Source organism: Falco cherrug, chromosome 6 (genome assembly GCF_023634085.1).
Source record: "Falco cherrug isolate bFalChe1 chromosome 6, bFalChe1.pri, whole genome shotgun sequence".
In the NCBI taxonomy this organism is placed as follows: domain Eukaryota; kingdom Metazoa; phylum Chordata; class Aves; order Falconiformes; family Falconidae; genus Falco; species Falco cherrug.
In genome coordinates, this window is record NC_073702.1 from 76,362,794 (window position 1) to 76,386,385 (window position 23,592).

Consider the following 23,592-nt stretch of genomic DNA (forward strand, 5'->3'; position numbering starts at 1 on the left):
TAGATACCTTCAGATCTTTTACTTAGGCTTCAGCTGCCAGGCTGGGGGGACAGGTCCGGTGCCACATAAGCCCCATTGCATATTTCAGATAATGTAGATATTTCAAACATCTGTGAGTGTTCAAATGCAGACTGCTACATATAAAGTAATGATTAAAGACTCAAAAGTGAAATTAATATGAGAATCCAAAAATTGTGTGAGTGGTTTTTATGTTCAGGGACAAATTTGCCCTCCTCTTGAATTCTTCTGATGTAACACTTTCCTTTTAATTTTAAGGAATTTTTTTACAAAGAAGTAGTAAGCTTCTCATTTAGATATGTTTATTTTAGTTTCTAGATTCACAGAGGGGTTGGATGAAAAGAAAGTTTCAAACTTCCAGAGGCAAAGACTTAAAATTCGTGTCCTCCTACTTTCCAATCCAGGTAACAGAGCAGGTGCAGGTGAAAACCTTCCCAACATGGAGCTTTTTCTGTTCTTTACAAGGGTCCTGCAGAAGTTCATGTTCTTTCATTCCCCTGGAGCATCCATTTCAGGTCTGAACACAGTAAGATGCGCTAGACTTTTAGTAGGTTTTTTTTACGATCTGGTCTAAGACTTGATAGTCTTTTTTTTGCTAATACATAAATCCACACACTCCTGTGACCACGGAGGATGGTACAGGTGTAATGGTGACAGAAGCCTATTTTTTTTCACTTTTCGCAAAAATTTATAGATGTCTCTAAATCAGTCCTTCAGCCTGGCTATTTTAAATAATACAGTTTTGTCCACTTCCAGTAGAGGACAGACCATAACAGCAATGCCAAAGGATGGTTAAACCTTGCTAGATACAATATTAGAATTTTGCTGCATATCTTCATGGTGCTTATTGAGCTCTGTATCCTCACGTTGTTATCTTCTCTGAAGTGCCAACTGTGCTACTACATATCCTCATAATTTTGCATCTCAGAGGGAACCACTTTAAAAAAAATCAGAGCTGCGCTGGAAGTTGTAGTACTCCAGATCCTCACAGCCTCTCTTGTTATTCAACCGAGGGCTCCCATGAGAAAAGCTAAAGTAACTTGCAGGACATTTCCCTTGCAGCTTTATATGTGTCTGTCTTCTGAGCTGTTTGCACTTGGAGAAGGTGACTTTTTTTATCAGTTAGCAAATATCTGTGAAAATTACAATTTATTTAGCCTTACCAGGAATAATAATAATAATAAAAATAATTAATTCTCTGCCCCTGAATTTTAAACATTAAAAACACTTATGAAACTATAGGGGTGTTCCACTGAAGACAAGGTTTGAAAAAGGCAATCACTGTAGAAAAGATACTAAAGTTGATGATGATGTTTCATTTGCTGAAGCTGTTCTTTCTGATATCATTAAAGTACTCAAAACAAATCAGATGTTTCCATTTCTTGCTCCTATTAACCTTGAAACAAACCACATTTATTTATAAGTAAAGATTATGAAGCCATAGAAAGAAAGTGATAATTAAAAGCATGATCACATTGCATGAAGAGGTGGGAGGTGATACAATCGCACTGTCTTTTCCTGAGTGTTTCTGTATGTACAAATCAGCTAATCTTACTTAAACATCTGCATACATATTGATTCACATGACCTAAACTAACCTACCATCTGAGGCTTTTCCACATATTTATCCTCAGAGATAGAATCAGATCAGAATGGATGTTCTGGGTTGACCTTGGCTGGATGTCAGGTGCCCACCAAGCTGCTCTAGCACTCCCCTCCTCATTAGAAATGTGGAGGAGAAAATAAGATAAAAAAAGCACTTGTGGGTCAAGATAAAGACAGGTTATTGAAGCAATAGCAGAAGTTGCACTTGTTAAAGTGAAGGAAAACAAAAGATGTTATTCTGTACTTCCCATCAGCAGGTGATGTTCAGGCACTTCCTGGGAAGCAGGGCTGCTCTGCTTGTAGCACTTGCTCCAGAAGACAAACACAGTAAATAACGGATGCCTCCCATTCCTCCTCCTTTCTCTTAGCTTTTATATCTGAACAGACATCATATGGTATGGAATATCCCTTTGGTCATTTTGGGTCAGCTGTCCTGGCTAAGTCCCCTCCCAAGATTTTGCCCACCCCCAGCCTGTTGGTGGTGGTGGTGGTGTGGGGGGAAGGTTGGCGAGACAGCCTTGGTGCTGTGGGAGCACTGCGCAGCAGCAGTCAAACCACTGGTGTGATATCCCCACCTTTCCAGCCCCCAATACAAGCACAGCACTGTGAGGGCTGCTATGGGGCTTGGCCAGACCCAGTACAATGGGGTTTTCAGTCTTTTCCCAGCTCTAACATTTCAGAACAAAGCCACTCAGTTTAAACACTGTTTTTTCACTTGGAACGTTGGAAACAAAATGATGAAAATAAATTATTTTTTCATGAGCACAGCAGGCCCCTAGTCTTGACTTCTTGCCAGTTTCCATCAGCCCTGGAGAGGCCAAACCTCCATTTCTAGGTCTCTACTAACTTAGAAGAAGGTGGACATCATCAGAAAAATGGCAATGTCAGATTGTTCATGAGTTATTGCACAGTTGCTTAAGTTTGTGAGATCACCAGGATGAACGCCGTTATGGAGGCTGGAACTTCTACAGGCAAGACCCACACATGGTAGGACAAGGCAGAACGCAGTTGTACTACAAACAGGACATTCATTCACATCTGATGTTCACCAAAAAGGCCCACAGTTATACTTAGAAAAGTACTTAGTCTTGTTGGTCTGCCCAGTTTCCATGGACAGTTTGGGCACACTCCTGTCTGACAGACCAGCTGACTGACTGCTTCTCACTCTGAGAAGAAACAGCAACTTTCCCTCCACCACATGACACTGACAGCTGTAAAGGGGCAATTTAATCTTTTGTAAGTATTTCTCTCATTTCCCTGATATTTTCTGTTGACCTTCTTCCAATGATGAAAGGCCAACAATGCTACAAGCAAATCAAAAAGCCCTGGAAATTTATTTCACAAATACATCTGTGTCAGATACATCTGACACAGCTTACCATGTGCAAAGAAATAACTTCTGTGTACTTGTTATAGCAGATCACTTCTGAGGAAAACCTTAAGCCAAGTTGACCTGAGTCCAGAGGGTCATTAAGATTTTTCCTGAACATTCTGTAAATGGATAACCTCAATAAATAAAGCATGCACTCGTGGCAAACAGCTGGTGCTTTTGTAATGAACCTTCTGATTTGCTATTAAACATTGCATAAACACTGTCTGCAAATTTGAGCGGTCTGAAAGCTCCCACCTCCTGGCAATAGTAAGAGAAAGTTAAAATTGACTGAAAGTCGAAATAGCCCTAGGTTGATACTGCTTCAAGCCTCCGTGTCTGCTTTCTCCCTGTAGGTAGCATGGGAGTTGAGTGGTACCCTTGGTTCAGGCATCCTCAGGGTGCCACCCAGACATGTCAGGGCTCGTTGGCCGAGTGCTGGTGCGAAGAGCATCGTTGTTTACTGAATAATCACTACAGGGTGTGTAGGGGACTCTTCCCTCCCCATGCCTGATGAAGGTCACCTCTTTACTATGTGCATATTGCTTGTCCTGACTTTTCCATTGATTATGAAATATAAAAAGTTTCTGGAATAGACACTGAAGAGACCAAAGCCTTTACATGTCATTGGAAACCTGCTTATCACAGATCAGGAGCAGCCCTCCCAGATATTGCTTGTGTAAACCTTATTTTTCTTCCTACTGTCCCACCATGCAGTCAATGAGCATTTATGATGGTCCTTTCTATCTAAACTTCAACCCTGATGCAGAATGACATATAATAAACCAAACTCCACCTAGAAGTGCAATAGGAGGTAAACTCCAAATACTACATGATTCATTCTCTTTACTGTAGGTGCCCTTTTATCACACTACCATATAATCTTTGATTTATCTCAAAAATATTTTTGGCAATTAGCAGGGATCATCCCAGTTATGAAGAATTCTTATCATTTTAGGACTAATATACAAACCGTGACCAGAAAAGAAAAGTTATGGAAAGGCACAAAGATCATCTATGCCTCTGTGAAAATCCATTGCAAAGGCATCAGAATGTCTAGACTGTGGCCACAGCCTGCTCCAGTACTGAGTCCATAGACCCCGGTATGTTACTTTTTCTTTGATGAAGGAAAAGCCATCTTCTCTTCACATTCCATTAACTGGCAATACTTCTAGGAGTAAGCGAAGAAGATAAATCCACTTCCATGAGAACTTTAAGTTCTTCCCATCAACATCCTTCTGAAGGCAAGAAAATAGAAGCAGCAAAGCTCATGTTAGTGCTTCACTGAGTTCCCTGTGCTGATTACACTTTGAGGGTTTTCAATTAAAAAGTCAACAGTCTTGTCTGAACTGACCCTGCTTTTTGTTCCAGGACCTTTATTTGCCTGAGCAGCCTAAAATTCTGCCTTTCATATGGCAGGTTCCTATGTTGCATGACCACCTCAGGCTCTTTGCTGAGGTATCTCTGTTTATCAAACGGTTGTTTTCTGTCTTCAAACCAAATAATCACTGGATGTAATTACCTGGAAATTATTCTCCCTCTCAATAAATGCAGGACCTTCACAGCTTCTGCAAAAATGGTCTAATCGTGCTGAATGAGAAAGAATCTAGAGGTAGGCATCTGGCCCTATTGAAGGCAATGGCAGATTTTACCTGGATTTGAGAAATACTAAGGATTATAATCTTTATGTATTCAGTTATCCTAAAATACTAGGCTGCCTTAAACCCAGATTGGCCTTTGAATCAGGAGTGTATATACCTGTGCACCTGCTCACACACTACAAAAGCACTGCTGTTTCCTACAATTTTCACTTTTCTGTGGTCATGCAGAAATTCGCTGTTGTATGCCAATAGCTCCCTCCTGCCAGGAATCCCTGCCTCGCTCAAAAAATATATTCAGTTTTTAAAAATTGATGAAGTTGAAGCATAGCTTGGTTTTCCAAAAAACAAATCTGCCAGCCCTGTATGAGTGGCTCAGGTACACATACTTTCAAATGGCACCGCACAAACAAGTGACATTCTTATAGAAAGCTAAAATAATAATATTTGAACATCAGTGATGTTAAATGTCTCAATTCAACTTCTTGCCCTCCTTCTAGAAAATTTTGGAATTTTTAGTCCAGGACCTGCTGATAATTTAAAATCCTTTGTGCCCTAAAAGGACACGTGCCTCCTACTCTGCTCCAGGCATGTATTTAGCAATGGGAAGTGCTTGCCATTGTCATCCTGTCAGGGACACACTGGATTTAGCCCATGTCAAACATGACCTGGTCACAGACCTGCAGCTATCCAGTCCTTCCAAAGGTCTATGTCCATAAACTATTTACCTTCCTCACTCACCCAGGTTGTTGTTAGTTAACCCATTAGATAGCATTGCTGGTGACGCCAAAGGATGCAAGGAAGAAACCCTGCAAGCCAACCAGTTAGGTGCTGTGTCAAGCTTTGAAACTAGGTGAAGCCAGAGCTCACGTTATTTGAATTTCTAGCAGATTGACAGCTGCTGTTCAGAGGTTCCCTGGCAGCTGTTGGGCCAGCGGTATGCCGCCACTATGCTTCTAGTCCACATTGCCTGAATCAAAGGAGATCTGAGTGACAGTGCTGACATAAGTCAAGCCAGCAGCTTTGAGGACAGGCAAACCTTGGAGGAAGAAAAAGTATCTTGGGTATTAAACAATTTGCTTTTTTACTTGAATGTGTTTAGAATGAATTTTTTCCTCTCATGCTTTCTATAATGTACCTCCTGGGCATATGCTGTTTGCCTTAGACCTTCACAGTAATGGAGCTAATTACTTAGCTTTCACATAGGACTGAGGACACCCTGGCTAGCAGTATCAGAAAAAATCAGAAAAAATCAGAAGAAAACAATAACAGCCCCACGGTTCCTCCCCAGTCCCTTCAGAGCCTTCCCATAGGCTTGGTTCTCTAAGGTGCTTTCTCTGATGCTCATGGCTCATTCTCTCAAGTAGAGAGAAGGACCTAACCTTGCTTCTCCAACACTAACGCCAGGGGTCCTCAAACTACGGCCCGCGGGCCGGACACGGCCCCCCAGGGTCCTCAATCCGCCAGGGGTTGGGGGGGGAAACCAAGCAGCTGCAGATGACTACCTGTCACTGCATCCGCGCACCGTCCCCCTGTTTAAAAAGTTTGAGGACCCCTGGTCTAACCCCTCCAATCTTGTTTCCCTTCCCCGCACGGCGTGGCTCTCTCATTCCCTTTTGCTGTTTCCCAGACAAATCCAGGAACAAATCTGCACAGCTTTACAGGGTCCCCTCCCACCACCTGTACTCTTTGTTCTGCCTTTGTCTGCCCCCCACCTTTCTGCTCACCTTCCTTCGCCAGGTGGGACTGGCAAAACAGGTTCTCATTCTGGCTTTAGTAAATCTCCTTCTCAAAAAGAAATCGGACTTCTCTTATTCTGGACCTGACTCTGTGAGGTGCTGCAATCATTGCCCCTTTCAGTTCAGTAGAAAACCACAAGCCTAAGGCTAAATCTTAATAGTTCCCATTAAGCTTTTAATTCAGGTCTGTGAGGAACCTTACCAGCAGTGCTAGGTACAGGTTTTCACAGATATATCCACCAAATGCTAGACATACATAGTAAACTCACCAGAAAGCAGCATCCACAGGCATTCATCCCCTTCGCTGTCACATCCTGCTTCCAGTCACATCCATTCAAATCCCGGGTGTGAAACTGCAGTGCCAAATGAGAATGCCAACAAGTTCACAGGCTCAGGGGACCGCAGGCTAATTCAGGCTGGAAGGGACTGCAGGACATCAAAGCAGAGTCAGATCATGAAGTCAGAACAGACTGTGCGGGGTTTTATCCAATCTGATTTTTAATCCAGGTGGATCCAAATACAGATTTGTACATACGTGGGTGTAACAGAAAGTACAGTACCTCTCCGGGTCAAAGTTAAATTCCAGGATGGTATAATAAGCTTCCCACTGTTCTGCTTCCCAGCAGAGATCTGATTTTGGCAGACATCTCAGGCTGAGATGCAGAGTCTTTAGATGAGCTTGCATGGTGTGATGCTTATTGTTCTGTTTTGCCATGAGCAGAAGGCACTGGTGTGGTGTTGTAGAAGCAATCGCCACGACAGTGACAAGTTGCTCATACAGCAAATTATCTCTAGACAATCACCACTGCATTACCGCTTCACTTTTCTCTGGGGATATATTTGTAAATAGACATGCTGTAACACAGAAAGCTAAGAAATACTGACTAAATAACAAAGTCTAGTGATTCTTAAAATATAAAAGAGAGTCAGTGTACTGGACCAGGTGCCCTGTAAAACAAAAGTCCTCCCATTTTAAACAATCTTCTGCAAGGTGCTGAAAGAGGTGGTTCAGACTAGTAATTTATACAGTTCCAGGATCCAACAGAAATACTAAAAGTTATGAACATCCTCTGGAATCAACTGCCTCGATCAGCAGAAGTTGATGACCTCCAGCAAGAAAAAATTTCAGAGCTGCTCTTCCTATGCTGCGTGTTGGTGGTACCTCAAGACACATGCTGGTAGTTAAAAGCATGTGCAATTGGCAGGATTCAGCTACAAATTCAGGCACACAAATTTCGGTGTCTGACTGCAAGTGTTTGTATGTGCCCCAGTGACATAATTCAGTTGGCTAGCTCTTGAGTATTTTGAGCATCTTTGAGATGCTTTATGACAGCTGATGCTCAATGAGTAGCCCAGAAGAGTGTTGGTCTCCCACTGGGCCTCTGAATGTCAGAAAGGTATATCAAATATTCTAAGATGCCTAAAGTTGGACTAGACACCCATGCCTAGGCAAGTAAGTAGAGGTTTAATCTACACTGTCATTAGTCAGTGGTCATTATTCTTTGTCGTTATTCATTATTCTTCTGAATACAGACAGTGGAGCCTAGACAACAATTTGACTCAACCTGAATAGACTTAGGTTTGTTCAGCAGTGACTGAACCCTGCCTTTAGCGTCATTTCAGACACCATGCAGCACTGGAGATACCTGCACAGGGTTAACAAATGTGACATACAGAGATTTGTTGCCTTCTGATGAGGAAGGGCACTACTTGCCTTCAGCCAAGTGAATAGAGGCTCTGTTGTATTTTATATCATAGGCAACCTGTCTTTGATAGTTGTGCTGCTCAAGGAACAACCTTAGTCATGTCATTATCCCCCTAGTAGGTTCCTGTGCAAAAGTCTTATCAGCTTTGGCATATACATGACTTCCATCTGCCCTCCCATGGCCTTCAGTGATAGCATCCTCGGTTTTGCTCCCAATACATGTCTATATTTGGACACTTGACTGAGGGACAATATAGGTATCACAGCCTCTGCCAAATTTTAAGTGAGCTTTTAGGCTGGTGTGAAAATAGCGAGACTTACTTCCACTCCTGGAAGGAGCATCTGAAAAGCATTTGGAGTTATTTACTGATAGAATTGATAGAAATGACTTCTAGCAAGCTGTCCTGACTTGTGATAAAACACCTATGTGCTGAAGTTAGAATCTACAAGACTTTTTATCCAGCCTTTGGACGTTTAGCTCTACCACGAGTGGAAGATAGATAGATAGATTTGTCTTGAGCATACAGGAGACACACAGTAGATAGAACTTGTTTGTATCAGACTTAAAAGACTTCTTTATAAAGATTTCTTTATTTCAGATTGCTCCTTGCAAGTTTCTCTGCTTCTTAATTTCATGTACTAATTTTTTTAGGCCATGTTAGGGAAAGGAGAGAGTTGAGAACTTATACCAGGACAGAAAGATGGGGTTAGAGATGTCCAAGGATTCTGCTGTATATATCCCAGGAAATGGTTATACAGAAGGAATAATTCTTCAGTCAGAAGCAGTATGATTACAGTTGAATTACAACAAAACTATTAAACTTATAACCATTCCTAAGTCTTTTGGATTTGCCATGAGCCATTTTGCCTGAGCAGAGAAGTCATGAGTGTTAATAGCTTCAATTTTAGGCTTATGCAGGAAACTCTATGATTTCTGATCTCACCTAAATGATTAAATTCCATCGAAGTGCTCCCACAGTGCACAAAAGTTGATCTGAATGTAGAGGTTTGTGAGGTTTGGCTATAAGTAAGATTTGGCTGAAAAGGTGTATGAATCACTCTGAAAAATGGGCAGGGAAGAAATTGGGCATTCATGCTTTTCAACAATGTTATTGATGGTATATTTGTCTCCAGGACATTACCCTGTGCTGGAAAGCCACAGCTATGTAATTTCTTAGCTAAAGTGGTAGCCACAAGCCTGCTGTAGCCCTTCCTCCGATGCTCTGGAAGAGTATAACCATGAATCATGGTGGCAAACTGGTCCGTCAGGCTCCAGGAGAGGGGGTACCCATTGTCATCCAAGACACAGACACTGGGGAAGCAGCAAATGAGGTTAGCAAGGTACTTTTGGCACCTTGGGTTGTCTCCCCGTGACCAGGTTTTGCTGAGCAGACTGGCATGGGAGATGTCCAGGCAAGCCAACGTTAAGTTAGGGTCCATCCTAAGAGACAGTACACAAAGGGTGTTAGACAGAAAGCTGTGCCTCACATTCTCCGAGCAACTGCACTAGATTTAACGCTGCCTTCTCCAGTCAAATAGATTTCCAGGTCTATATCAGAAAGGGGAATCAAAGTGAGCTGATTTCATTAGGCTGGAAGTTTGGAAATAATTATAGAGGGCAGCACCACCCCATTTTAGAGTTTGAGTTTGAGCTCCTGAGTCCACACAACACGTTCCAGAGGCACCTTGTTCCTTACAGGAAGAGTGGAGAACATGTTAAGGAAGGCAAGGAGCCTCAGTGACATATTAGGTAGCACAGGGGAGTGGAAAGGTTTTGTTTTCCAGTCTCTCAGCCTCCAAGACTGATAGATTCCCTCTGGATTTTGAATCCACTGCTGAGAAATTTATTCCAGGCGTAATGGAGCCTCTTGTTTCCGTATCCTTCTGCTGTGATGTCAGACCAATGTCTTGCCAGCAGAGGGATGTTAGAAAACTTAGAAGGCTTCAAGCAGTTGTATAAAGCTCTCTTGTGAAAAACAAACTGTGGGAGTCCCAGATCCATCTATCAAATCTAAGGAGCCTTAACACAGGAAAAGTCAAAGGAGGTGGAAAGCAGACCTGTGGATCCCACGATTCATGATGAAAGGAGGGGATGGGGACTACTCTGGAACGTAAAAAGGCCAAGGTGATAGACTGACTAAGGAAAAATATTGGTAAGTATTTAAGGGAATGAGTCCTTCTTTACCAAGTAACTCCTTAGTCAGGTTTTTGACCCAGTCACAGAGAAAGCTCAGCAGTCTTCCTGACATTGTTGATGTAAATATACTTTCAGGAAATATATTGCTATAGTAATGACATCAACAAATGACACGGGGTGCTTAAACGTACTGAGGTCTGACATCTGGCAGCGTGTCCGGGTCTGAGTGGATAACCATCTGGAAAGAGGATATTTTCACATCTACCTGCTTAGATAAAGCCACAGTTTTGGATATTTCACATATTCCATCCTGGAGCCCTGTGTATACAAAGATAAATACGAAGACACTTTAAAAAGAAAGCATTTTGGGGGCAAATAAAGTTCAATAGTACACTTTAAATGGAACTAGCCAGATATTTGAAATCTCCAAAATTATTGGCTATGTTCCCTCCACACTCTGGCTTTACATGCATGAAGGTCAGAAGGCACCACACTTTTCATCTAATCCAACCACCAGAACAATGAGGACACAGACCCTCTCCAAGTGACCTTCCCATTGAACTTCTACCCTCTGTTTGAGCCACAGTGAATTACCCAGTCCTAACATAAGGATTTCAGTCATGAAGGAATCACCTAATCCATAATCACGTTAAAAATGCACATGTTATTTCCCATTTAGGTCTTGTCTGGGTTCAGCTTTCAAAACTGGCTCTAACTAAGCCTCTAATTACCACATTAACTACTGCTCACCTCAGTCTGCATGTTGTCTACAGAATCCTATGGCCAGTAGCAAAATTAAACATCAACAAACATGCCTTCCTGACAAGGAAATAGCTTCATCTAATTAAAAACAGAACTTGAAATGGTAACAGTGAATATGATATAGACAAAATTCAAAAGCTAGAAAAGCCATATCCTAGATCTTGTGTTTTACTTGAGTAAAAAAAGCCTTTCTAAAGAGCAGAATGGCAGGATCTACACTCCGTGAAGGCTTTGTCTGTTTTGTTTCCTCTAAACCAAATAAGGCTGGACTGTACCTTGTATCTGAAAAATTTGTCCCCAGTTGACTGCATTTGGGTTTTCCAGTAGCTCCTGGTAAGCCTGTAGCTCCTTGTAGAAAACTGCATAAGCATTGGTATAATGGTCAAGGTCATCCATCTCATTCTAAGGAGAAAAAATATGGAAGTATTAAAAATTCTCTCCCTTCCCACATACGTCTTTCACATTGGAGAAGGACAACCCCAGAGATCTAAAGAATGTTCCAAAGCTTCAGGTTGGCTTCTTTTAGGACATTTTCAGTAGCGACTCTCGAGCAAGACAGTAGAAATATCTGTTGCTCTCCACAGTGTCATATTAGCAGAAAACAGCAATGGTAGTAAGGCCTCACGTACCCAAGACAGAGTAACCCAAACCTGGTGGCAATTTCTTGAAATTCTTGCTTAATTCATTGTTCAAAGCTCACTTCTACTGCTGGTTGCCCCAAAAACTACACTGTGTTACTTGGTTGCCAAGGTCAACATGTTTAGACCTCATCTCTTCTGGTAAACAAAATAGTACCAATGCTTGTTCTCTGTCCCAGAGCTGAAATAGCACAGGCTGGCCTCATCAATACTATTAAACTCTCTTAGTCTCCCAAGCAGGTTGGAAAGGTCCAAACTTCCAGCTGGGGGTTGTCCATGTCCTGTGCTGACTCCTGGATTGCTGATGTAGGAGAGCTGGTTTTCCCAAGGATTTAATTCTTTCTAAATTGAAAGACAAATTAATCCCAATGCCAAGGATTTAACAGTACCCCATAGAAGCCTACATCACCAAGGGCTTGTTTCCTAGCCTGGCATGGGGGAAGCACTCACAAATGCGTGCGACTCAGAGATTGCTTCATCACAGTGGACAGAGGGGGTTAAGACATTGTTCACTCCCAGCTTCTCTTTAACACTGCCTGTTACAGACTAAAAGACTGCAGAAGGACCCTTCTTTCACCTTGTAGTCACATCTGCCCTATCACAACCTCACTAAAAACTCTTTTTTTCTGTCTGTCCAAAGGCTAGAAAGACAAAAGAATCCTTGGAAACTTTGGTCAAGTGGCATGAGTGCAGGTAAAATGTGTCTCCGCATAAGCTGTGCAAGTTAATCTTCAGCTGTATACTTCAGAAATAAGTTTGGTTATGCTAAAATCAAGGCAGAATGTTTCAGGATAGAGCACTCCCTATAGTGGGCTTTGTGCTGGCACCCACTGGGATGTCCTATTACACTTTACACCTCCACCTGTTACACACTTCCCAGATAAAGCTAGCTCCATCCATAAAGCTCTCGGAAAGCTGAGAGGGAGGCCACAGTCGCATTGGATCTACCTCTCAGAAACACAGGCAAAAACATGTCAATCTACCTCCCTCTGCGGCCTGGTAATAACAGCTTTGAAATCTGGCCATGAGTCCACCACCACCTCCTTCCTGAAGGGGTTCCCTCGGTTGATGTTCATCACAGCTCCATAAACCTGCAGGATGGAGAGCCAAGAGGAGACAGGCAGTTTGAGACCTGCTAATGTGGCACACATGCTATAAACCAGAGGCTGAACCAGTGACATAGAGCTGAAAGCACACATTTAGGTTGTCATACACACACACAAACACCCCACATCATAGGTTGATACCTACACATTCATCAGTACAGCATATCACCATGAAGATAAACCATTGTCTAACTAGGCCAGCCTTCATTACTTTGGAGAGGAGGTGGACCAGTTTGCTTCTTTCTTTACTTAAGTATGTGGATTTGGGTTAGTAAGTGGGGCCAAACAGGTATCTCAGGTGTAGTCATCTATACAGCAGATACCAGTCTGTCCAGAAAAACCACAACCCTCTCCCCACAACTCTGGTTCCCCAACAAATGTCCCGATTCACTTACGGAAACTCCACAGAAAACAACATCTCAGCACTGTGTTACCTTGAGGGACTCAGGGAAACTCCACCTTAGCATTTTCTCCAGCATCTGCAGCTTCGTGGAACAGTTGAGCACCAGCATCTTTCTTGCTGGGAACACACACAAGGTAGAGTCACTCAGAAAAGCAATAATGTGGAGGGACTGAGTGGCATAATTGCTAATTTCATAAAATACAATAGCTCCCACAAATGCCCTGTTTCCATTTTCCTATGGAAAGCGTTTTGGGAATAGTTTTTTTTCAATATCTGGATGTGCACAGAGCAGCAAGATGGAATGGTGTTCGGCAGACCAAGTTGGAGTCAGAAAATCCTGGGCTTAATCTGTTATTCTATACGAGGTTTCTTGTGCAACATCAGGCAGGTCACTTACAGATAGGTTCAAAAAGAGGGCTTTCTCACATATGCCCCACAAAATCGTGTTAGCTTTTGCTGGTAAAACCTGTGAAAATACATTCTACTGATTTCTTTTTTTTTGAAGCCTGGATGTACTATGTTAATTCAGCCTTTAACTTTTTAGGCTATGATTTGGGACAGCTCATCCCGCAGCATAACTTCTTCAGCAGAGGAGTTACTGCAAGAATGACAGCCACAAATCCTATTTGTGAAACAGCTGCCTTGCCTTGGTAATTTTTTTCTTTTCACTTTTGCTGTAAATCTAAACTAGCCCATCCAAAATAACAGTTACAGTCTGTCAAAAAAAAAAAAAAAAGACAAGGAACCTACCCCCCTCAAAAAAACCTGAAGAAACCCCCAAACCCTAAACCAAAAAAAACCCCAAGAAGCAATGAAAATCTATCTTCACTTAAGAAGCCCAAGGAAAGAATTCAAACTCTAAGGTTTCTCAGAAGTACCACATCCTTCATCCTCTCTTTTATTTCCTAAATGCACATGAATTAATCTTAAAAGCATTTCCCTTTGCTGCAGTTTGTTGTACATCTTAACGTACCTTTACAAATTATCGCAGCCATCAAGTACCCACCTTACTACTAACAAACATCTTGCAAGCAGCCACCTCAGGATCACAGATGGAGCAATACATCCTGTGGCAGGGGGCTGGGTGGTCATCCATCCTCAGCTCCCATGTTCACTTATTAGACCCTATATGGCTACTACAGAGGTACTGATCCACCAGACAGATCGCAGGTAAGACAACAACCAGGTGTTACTCGATCTGATTTTCCTATGCTTTTAAGGGAAATAAAAAGCACCGGCATACTACAAATGTTGAAGGGTCTTAGCATTGACAGCTTACCTTGTCAGCACTATATATTAACCTCATAGTTGATTTTCTACTGAGTTAAGTCAAGGAGTCTTTCCAAGACAACTGCTATGTCTGATCTGTTACCCACAGAAAAAGGCTTTTATTCACTTATCCTTAATAAAATGTGCCAATCTGGCCGTTTTCCTATTTTGTTTAATTCTACAGAATGCATGGCGTATATTTTTTTCTAAAGGCTTTTGTATTTCATAACATGCACCTTACTTCTAGGTTGTTTTGGTTTGAAACATTTATTCCGGTTTCCAGGCGACAAGGCTTTAACAGAGAAACAACTGCCTACGCCACAGCACAGCAGTATACATGCAACTACACCTAAAGCAGCGTTGATATGTGTTTGAATATACAGCTATTTTCACTTAAGGACAGTTCTTATACCTCTATGCCTAGAGGAACGTTCAGACTGAAAACAAATACTGCACCGACAGACCACTTGATCGTTTACCTGCTTTCAGTCTTGTAGCTTGTCCTTCCAAAGTGCAATGGTGAACTTGAAGTGAGGAGACAATAAAATGCACTCTCTTTGTGGCCACTTCTGCAAGGGGAATGATGAGACCCCTTGCCCAGAATCTTAAAACTATAATTTCATTGATCCAAATTGTTCCAAACCGGTATACTACTCCTAAAAGCTTTATTCTTTCTTTCTTTTGGGGAGCATGGAAATAAAAGCCAGATCCAGCCACACCTTCAGAAGAGGAGGGACTCTGTAAGCCTAGTTAATAAAGTGTCGAAAGGCTTGTGCAATGGTATAGGCTCTAGCAAGAACCTTTAATTTTTTCATTAAGACACTTGATCTCTTTGCATTCATACCAGTAAATTATCTGCTTTGCACATACTTTATAATTATCCTTTTTCTTCTTAGTGGTAGTGAAATTAAAGTAGTCGGTTCTCACTCCCAGTGGCAAGCTTCATACAATGAAGGAAATAAGAGCCTGAGATAAACAGCGACATATTCTGCCAAAGAGAAAACGAACCCAGCCAAGCGGCCCCAAGCGTCGTTTTGAGGCGGCAGACCTGTTCACCCTTTGACCGATTTTTCAGTTGTTCCAGTCTGTCCAGTTTGATGATACTAACCCATACTGTCCTTTTGATTTGGACTTGACAACCACATTGTTTGTGTTGTTTGACAACACAATTTTAAATAACAACAATAAATACATAAATACCTAAATTAACAACAACAAGTCAGAAGAGCCAATAAAGAAGGAACATCCAATTGTTACGGGAGAGCAGATGCAGAAAGATGTTTCCTTTGAACATGAGGAAGGGTTGATACGGGATACAGACTGATATCCCTGCTCTACCTTATCTGTGGCTTAAAACTTAGCTACTTGAAGCCAAGGTCTGTGAAACTGAAGAGTACCCTATGCTCCCAGGTCAAATCACACAAGTTTACAGCTACACACACACCGATCAACAGTGAACCTGCTACTAGAAGAGTCCTCCGATCTCATCAGAAACCACAATCTGATCATTCTGCAGCTCTGCTCAAGGGTATCCACCACCAAGGAAGCTGAGCTAAGACATCCTAAAAGGCTGGATTTATGCTCCTGTTTTATGTTGTTCTCTTCAAGTGCGTATGACAACCCTGAAGTAATGACATCCACAGCCAGCCTATCACAAAATCACCCCACGTGAGGAGGAAAAAATAAAATTATGTCTTGCTTCCACAACTATCCAGCCCTGTAATGCAGCACCTCCACTGCTGGTAACAGCTTTACACTGCATTTACAAGGTGTCACATGGAAGGCAGGAGCGGGGAAATTTTCCTCGACCCCTGTGTTTGATCTATCAGTGCCACAGGAAAGCAGAGACACTTGTGCCCGACCAGTCTGCAGTGTCCCATTACAGGGGCCCTTCACCAAACAGTCCCACCGGATTGGAGGGTGATTCGATTGACTTGTTTAGGAAAATGCACCAACAGCATCATGGGGACCCCTCAACGAGTCTTCCCGATTGATTTGGTTATGTCACCCATGGCTGGCAACTGCTAGTGCCCATGAAGGACTAATACTAACAGTTTACGGAACAACACTATTTATTAATATAAAATAGTGACAAAACCAGATTTGTGATTGCCGGTGGTAGGGACTGTCTGCAAAAACAAGCTTGAAGTGATATACAACCAAACTATAATCACTAATAACAGCCACCATGAGTTAGTTATTCAGTGCTCATAAGGCAAAGTTCTTACCCAGCAGGTGTCCCTACGGGGGGAAGAACACAGGTTCAGCTCATTGACTGATCCCAGAAGTTCCAATGGAGTGCTCCCCCGCTTCTCCGCTCATTCATTCACCTTTTATACTTTTCTTTACTCTCAGGTGGAGCTTGAGTGACTGTAGGCATACATTCTTATATTACTGATTGGTGTAAAATTCTCTCGCTTCTTGTTTAAAGATACAGCTGATAAAAAATAGAAAGCGCATGCTCGGTGAGGGGTGGTCATACCTTGGAGGTGGGATAAACCAAGTGTGAATGTCTTTTTTTATTGAAGTAATGAATACAAAAATGGCAGAGGGGGAAGCATCTCATGCATTTGATAATTTTTTAATAAAAATCCACCATGGCAGGGAAATGAATAATTTTAAGAAAGTCAAATAGCAGATTTGCAACTGAGCATTAGATAATCATATTTTTACCACGTTTACTATGTTTCAGCTTTAAAGAGGATTTAACTCCAAAACAAGAGTTAGTTTGGTAAGAGATTGCCTTAAATGATTTACAGATGTGATATAAAAGTTCAAATGTAATGGAAAAAGTTGCCTTGTTCTATAAAAAATGCCCAAATAAACCCAGCATCCCTTTCCCTCCCTTCTCCTAAGACAGTATATATAACCATTAGAGGTCATCACAGGTCCAAAAAAACCTTGATTGATTATTTAAATCACTAGAGTCCCAGAATGCATCTACTGATTTATATACCAATATTCATAGAAAGTGTTTTCACCAAAATTCAGCAGTCACAACAGCAAAGCCATTAGGAAGAAAAGACTGTTTCCATGATCAGCATCCTGCTGCTTCAAGTAACACAGCATGCTGGCCTAGGTCATCTTCAAAGGAAGTCCACCTTCTCATAGGTCTTTTCAATGAGGGTTAATATGTTCTTCAAGTCAGCTGACTGCTGGATAGTGTTCATATCCTGCAAAAGACCTTCTTGATTTTTTATCTTCAAAATTTCTTCCTAAAGAATGAAAGAAAGAACAAAAAAAAAGAAAAAGGCTTCCACCGAGTCCAGCGGAAACATCACTGTCATGCCATCTAGCTGTACCTAAATACAGCTAAAATAAAAAGATTCAAAGACCCAGAACAAGACAGCCTTCCTTCCATCAGTTACAGAGAGATACAGTTCAGGAATGGCTACAGGTTCTCTAGGACCACAGGGTTGCTAGGAAAAGGCACAGGATCCTTTAAATGGCAGGTTTCCTAGGGTTTTGCTCCGTTTTAAAAACATAAGCATACAGGTCTAAATGGAAAGAAAAAAAAAAAAGAAAAAGAGAGAGAACTTTCAGATACTTCAGAATTTCAGCACTACCTCCAACAGAGGTTAAGCGATGAAAGCACATTCTGTTGCCTTCCTTTTCCTAGCCCAGGCGTCTCTGAAAATATATTCCATGCTCACCTGCAAAATGGGTGCCTGTAAACTGCGCTTGGGGAGTTCTGGCAGGTGAAGTGCTCCACTGCTATTCTCCTGGAATATCTAGAAAGGGAAAAAAAGAGTAAAAAAATAACCCAAAATCACACATCAAGCACACAAGAAGGAAAAACTAGCTGTTATTATCCAACTTCTGAGAACTAAACTTTTTAATTTTGCAACTGAGGTTGGGAAGACAGAAAAAAAGAGACCTTCCCAGAGGCAAATACGGCATTCCTTATACAACACACTCTGCAGAAACAGCTTGTACGGGACAGTGCTGGAAGCTAGCCCATTCCTCTAGGTTAGAGTGCAGCAGCATCTATTGGAAATGAAATACCTTCCTGGCCTTTTTTTCATCTTCCTCTAACTGGTTCTTGAGCACCTGAATTTTGTACTGCAGGTCACTTATAGTTTCTTTGGTATGTTCTGCTGATCGCTTAGCTGCATTTATTTCTTCCTAAGACAAGATAGACACAAAACCAGAACAGAATTTAGAGATGGTGAGCCTTCTGTGTATAAGATACTGATCATCAGCATCAGCTGAGTCACTTAAAAGTTCAAAAAGATACACTGCTTTGTTGCAAGGGTGGGTGACAATGAATAGACAACTCCTCCACAACAGCACAGACATAGCCAGCAGCCTGTCTACTAAAAAGTTACAACACACCCTGAGCAGCAGCAGATGGGTAAGATACTTTTGTTCCCTTCCTTGCCTTTCATACCTGCAATTGTATCAAAGACTCTTCATTTGTCTCAAGCATTTGTTTCTCTGCCATTAGAAGGCTCAGGACATTCTTCAGGTTGCCCAGCTTCCCTGGGGGCACCTTCAAAGTCTTGAAAAATCTCAGCACCCTTTGTTATAGAAAAAGGAAAACATGACTTGTTTGGATGACTTTGCAAAGCAAGAAGAAAACTGCCTAATGACTTTTCTGGGGAAAAACTAATCTCAGTTCAGCCCAATTGCTGCCAGTGAAGTAAAAGGATCCAGACAGGAAGAAAAGCTGTCTTGAATTGTTTTCCAAAATCACGTGGAATATATGGCTAAGGAAGGAACCAGGATCAAGAAATCCCACCATTCCAACCTTTACTATTACACTGACATTGTGGTGTTTCTATCCCATTGACCTGTAACACTCCCTGACTGTAATATTTACCCAGTTCTGACTGTTCTGCTTTTCAAAGTAAAACTAAGTTCTAAAATATTCAATTTTAACTGCTTCCAAGCAAAGACTATCCTAGCAGAATCAAACGTGACATAGTTTTATGCCAGGGGAAGTGTTTTAGCTTGCTCTCAAAGGTCCTTCTGATTCTGAAGAAGACCTGAATCCTTCCAAGCTGGATCTGAAGCTGTTAGATACACCAAACTGCCAGAGTTCCTGTGCATCACAGATGAGACTGCAGGAGTTTGGCAACTGAGAAATTAAACAGGTCACAAATCACAAAACAAAAAAATAAAAGAAAACCATTTATGAGAAACTAGCTCCTCATGTTTGAGTCTTGAGGTACTGTACACACAAAGAAAGCGACGTATGAGCTCAGGCTCTATGTCAGTAAAATCCTGGTATACCCCCCCCCCCCCCCAAAAAAAATTCTCAGACACTCAAGCATATGTAATTACTCCCAGAAGGAAACAAAAAGGCTGCAAGTTATGCCTCAACACAAAATTTCACTTCTCTTAGAAGTAACTTCAACAGTCACAAAATGAATTAGCATTTAGGAAGATTTAGCTGTATCTGCTCCTGCCACTACCATAAAATGAGAATAAAATAAATAGTTGCCCAAAAATTTAAACCCTGGGTAGAGTACAAAGCTGATTCAAGGAGCTCTTAAGAATACCTCCCAGGTTCTGTTACTCATATAGAAGTAGTTAAAGTGGGTCTTCCAACAACTCTTCCTTGTTGACTTGAATCAACACAGTGTCAAGGTATTTCCCTCCTTGATTTTGCATCAACTCTCCTTTCCAAGATTTCCTAAATGATCGCTCCCAGGAGCAATTCTGTAAGCATGGTACAAAACAACTAGCTAAACTAAATCACTTTTCTCACCTTTTTCTTTTTTTAATTTTGATTTCTTACCTTTCTTTCAGTAAATTGAGGTGCTTCTGAACATTCTTTTTTTTCTCACTATTTTGGCACAAAATAGATCTGGAAAGAAAATAAAGGCAGAATTTTCATCACAAAGCCTGCAAGCACAGAGAACTCATCAAATAAAGTAACAGAGTTGTAACTTCTCTAGCTAAAATTTCCCAGCTTCACATAGAAATTATTATATTATACTGGACAAAAATATACACAGCCAACCATATTACCCAAAAAAAAGCTCCAAAGCTTTTCCAGCTCAAGCAATGTTATGATTTTTACTTTACTCCTTGTGGAAACAAAGAGCCACCGCCAGGATATTTGGCACTCACAGTATTACTGAATCCATTACAGTTTCCAGAAACCACCTACTGCTCTCTGAGAGAGTCTGCCAAGATGCCATTTCAGCACTGGTTAGCTTCACCTTTTTTGAAGGACCTTCTCCTGCTAACACAAAGGAAAAAAGGAAAAGACTGAGAGGGGATCTTATCAATGTCTACAAATATCTTAAGTGTGAGTGTTAACAGGATGGGGCCAGGCTATTTTCAGTGGTGCCCAGCAACAGGACAAGGGGCAACAAGCACAAACTGCAGCACAGGGAGCTCCACCTTAATACAAGGAAAAACTTCTTTACTTTGAGGGTGATACAGCACTAGAACAGGCTGCCCAGAGAGGCTGTGAAGTCTCCTCTGGAGACATTCAAAACCCACCTGGATGCCACTCTGTGCAACCTGCTCTAGGAGAACCTGCTTTAGCAGGGGATTGGACTAGGTGATTTCCAGAGGTCCCTTCCAACCCCGACCATTCTGTGAATTTTACAAAAGAACACTACTTGCAAACAAAAGCATATGATTAATACGTGCATATACAACACATATTATATGAATGCACACTGGCTAAGACTGTATTGCAAATACCCACTGTTACTGTCCAGAAAGAAAACTTTGAAACTTATTTCAGTGACATCTCAGACATCCATGGTTTCAACATTACAGTTACTTCTACTTTCAGTGGTTTTTTCAAACCACTGGATTTGTACAAGACAAACATAAGAATACAATCCCACCTGCAGGGGAATAGTCCCCGTATTCCTTAGCTTTCCTTTTGACCGTCTGAGTGACCTGCTGAAAAGAAAAAATGTACAGCAAATGTGATAATTTTGCAACATCCTCTGCTGCTCAACCATTCATCTACTACTAGCAACCTGCTATAAATGTTCTGTGGAAGCATGTTAGTGCTCGACAGAGAGCTGTTGACACTGACCTCAAAAAAGACTTTGAGCTGTGAAACAGTAATTTATCTTATGCAGGTTAAGGAGAGCAATTCCCTGTCTTAATTCCTCCCAATCCAAGAATGAGGTCATGAAATAAGGAACACACAAACGTATGGCTATCCATCCACATCTTGAGATGACACTGTTCCTAAGTTCAGAGGTAAAGCAAGCTCTCGCCAACAGAAAGCTGCCTAGGACAATCCTGAGACACGCATAGAATATTTTCCAGAACTTAATACACTGAGCTGAGTGAACTGTGACTTTATGACTGTTCAAAGAGATGCTATGCAGTTCTTCAGAACTGCACAGCCAGCTTGCCTTCTCATTAATAACCAGGGAATGCTTCCCTCTACTTGTCACAGGCATGGTAGCACGCAACTAGAAATTCTGGAAACCAGACAGCAGCTAAGGCAGTGGGACTCAAAAGATCTGTTCACACTGGACATTTCCTCAAGAGGACGACATTTAGCTAATGAAATATTCTCTATAAATGCCAGTAAAAACTGGGCAAAAAACGCTTCTTTTTTTTTCTTTCATTACTTTTTTAATTTGTTTGATCCAAAATAATGGTTACCTTTCTTTTTTGTCCTTTTGGTCTTCCTTCTCCATCTGTTCCTTTTGTTTTGCTGGATGGCCCTTGCTGATTTTCTGATGTAAACCAGTTTTTTGCTGATACCCAACAAGCAGTCCCTCTCATTTTACTGTAAGATGTGTAGTGGCATGTAAGCCAAATGGAACCGGAAGAAACAAAACCAAAATTAAAATCCAGCAATTATAATCCATACAGTACAAAGCATACATTAAAAAGCAAAATGACAGAAACACCCAATGCTAAATAAGCCCAAATGTTTGCATTTTTTTTTAACTAAAAACCTAAATCTTGCATATTTATCCCAGTGTAGGACCATGAAAAAAGCATCTCTATTTGGCTTTTAGACAAATGTTTGTGTATGTTCCACACATCTTTCTAAACCTAAAAGCCAGTAAGTCCATATGCCAAATGGCAGCAATAGCAACACAACAGTAACTGCACTGAAAACAGACTAATTTGTTCTTGAAGGCATCCAACAACAGAAACTCTTAAATCATTCAGCGCAGTTCAGCGTGGCTATCACATTACTAGAACTTTTTACCCTAGCACCTAACCTTGCTGCAGTTTAATCCTGTAGCTTCTTTTCTTACTCACTATAGAGAAAAAAAGAAGCCACGCAGAAGAGAATAATCATTATATCCCAGTAGCCTTCTCTTTCTTAAGCATGACGACTCAGATGTATTCAGTTTTCCTTTCATCCCCTCAGGCCACTTCTTCCCTCACGCGGAAACCCCGTCACGGCTCGCCAGGTAAATAACACCCGCCTCCAGTACCGGCTTTCCGGGACAGCATTTGCAACCCACCGCAGAGAGCGAGGCGCGGACTGTAACTGCCACCACGCAACGCTGCCCGCCACGGCCGCGGCCCGGCCCCGCCCCGCCCCGCCGAACCACACTCACGCCGGGAGCTGTAGTCCGAACCACCCACGACCCCCTCAGACCCCCAAACTCCCGCTCCCCGCCGCTACCGGATAACACCGCGGGAACCCCCACGAAACCTCCCGGCGGCTCACCGCTAACCTCGCCTCACTCCGCCTCAGCCGCCCCCCGCCTTCCCGCGCAGGCGAGCGCACGCGCAGTGCGCGCTCCCACCTCCCGCCAGAGGGGCGCGGCGCGGCGCGGCCTTCCGCGCATGCGCGCTGCGGGGTGCGCTGGGAGGCGGCGGCGGGGCCGGGAGCAGGTAGCGCCGAGTGGCGGGGGCCGGGGCCTGTCCTCAGCCAGCCGCGTTCCCCGGCCGGGCAGGGCCGCGACCCCCTGGGGCCAGCCCCTGTGCCGCCCCTGCTGGCCGCTGAGGGGGCGTGTTGGTGGCAGGGGGTGCGGGGCGCTCGGCGGGCCTGTCAGGGAGGCTGTGGGGCTGCCGGGCGGGTGGCCGGTGCTGCCTAGCCGTTGCGCGGGCCGGCTGCGGGGAGGGGCGTGGGTTTGGGCGGCCTTGGGGGTAACGGGGCGGGGGGGGGGGGGGCTCTCATCCCGGCCGCAGGGCTCTGGTGCTGCTTGTGTGTTGTACGTGTGCAGCGCCTGGCGTGTATGTTACGGAAGCACTTGCGTGGGGCGTGTTGCTGCGCACCATAACAGCAATGGAGATGCTTTCCAGTTTTATGCAGATTTTTTCATAAAGGTGGCCGGGAAGCGTGTG

At 42.6% G+C, this 23,592-nt stretch overlaps 2 protein-coding genes across 9 annotated transcripts; both read right to left on the minus strand.

Moving 5' to 3' along the window:
• Positions 1–1,093: 1,093 nt before the first annotated feature.
• On the minus strand, positions 1,094–13,760 carry GLYATL3 (glycine-N-acyltransferase like 3). Of its 3 annotated transcripts, XM_055714721.1 has the most exons (6): positions 13,112–13,760; positions 12,555–12,662; positions 11,209–11,335; positions 10,363–10,489; positions 6,586–9,475; positions 1,094–4,230 (listed from the first exon to the last, which is right to left on the minus strand). In XM_055714721.1, exons 1-5 carry the CDS (start codon positions 13,187–13,189, stop codon positions 8,869–8,871), a joined length of 1,047 nt encoding a protein of 348 aa, XP_055570696.1. In that variant the 5' UTR covers positions 13,190–13,760; the 3' UTR covers positions 1,094–4,230; positions 6,586–8,868. The 3 variants fall into 3 exon arrangements, with proteins under 3 accessions (XP_055570696.1, XP_027664469.2, XP_055570694.1); XM_027808668.2 differs by lacking the exon at positions 13,112–13,760 and having other exon boundaries at positions 6,599–9,475; positions 12,555–13,032; XM_055714719.1 differs by lacking the exon at positions 13,112–13,760 and having other exon boundaries at positions 12,555–13,032.
• A 3,242-nt stretch (positions 13,761–17,002) lies between these two features.
• On the minus strand, positions 17,003–23,040 carry CENPQ (centromere protein Q). 6 transcript variants are annotated; one of them, XM_055714724.1, is made up of 9 exons: positions 22,973–23,040; positions 21,943–22,069; positions 21,162–21,219; positions 20,428–20,542; positions 20,093–20,161; positions 18,740–18,869; positions 18,355–18,474; positions 18,003–18,080; positions 17,003–17,564 (listed from the first exon to the last, which is right to left on the minus strand). In XM_055714724.1, the coding sequence occupies exons 2-9, from the start codon at positions 22,063–22,065 to the stop codon at positions 17,436–17,438; spliced, it is 822 nt and encodes a 273-aa protein (XP_055570699.1). In that variant the 5' UTR covers positions 22,066–22,069; positions 22,973–23,040; the 3' UTR covers positions 17,003–17,435. The 6 variants fall into 6 exon arrangements, with proteins under 6 accessions (XP_055570699.1, XP_055570698.1, XP_027664474.1 ...); XM_055714723.1 differs by having other exon boundaries at positions 22,980–23,018; XM_027808673.2 differs by lacking the exon at positions 22,973–23,040 and having other exon boundaries at positions 20,428–20,539; positions 21,162–21,216; positions 21,943–22,114.
• Between the last annotated feature and the right edge of the window lie 552 nt (positions 23,041–23,592).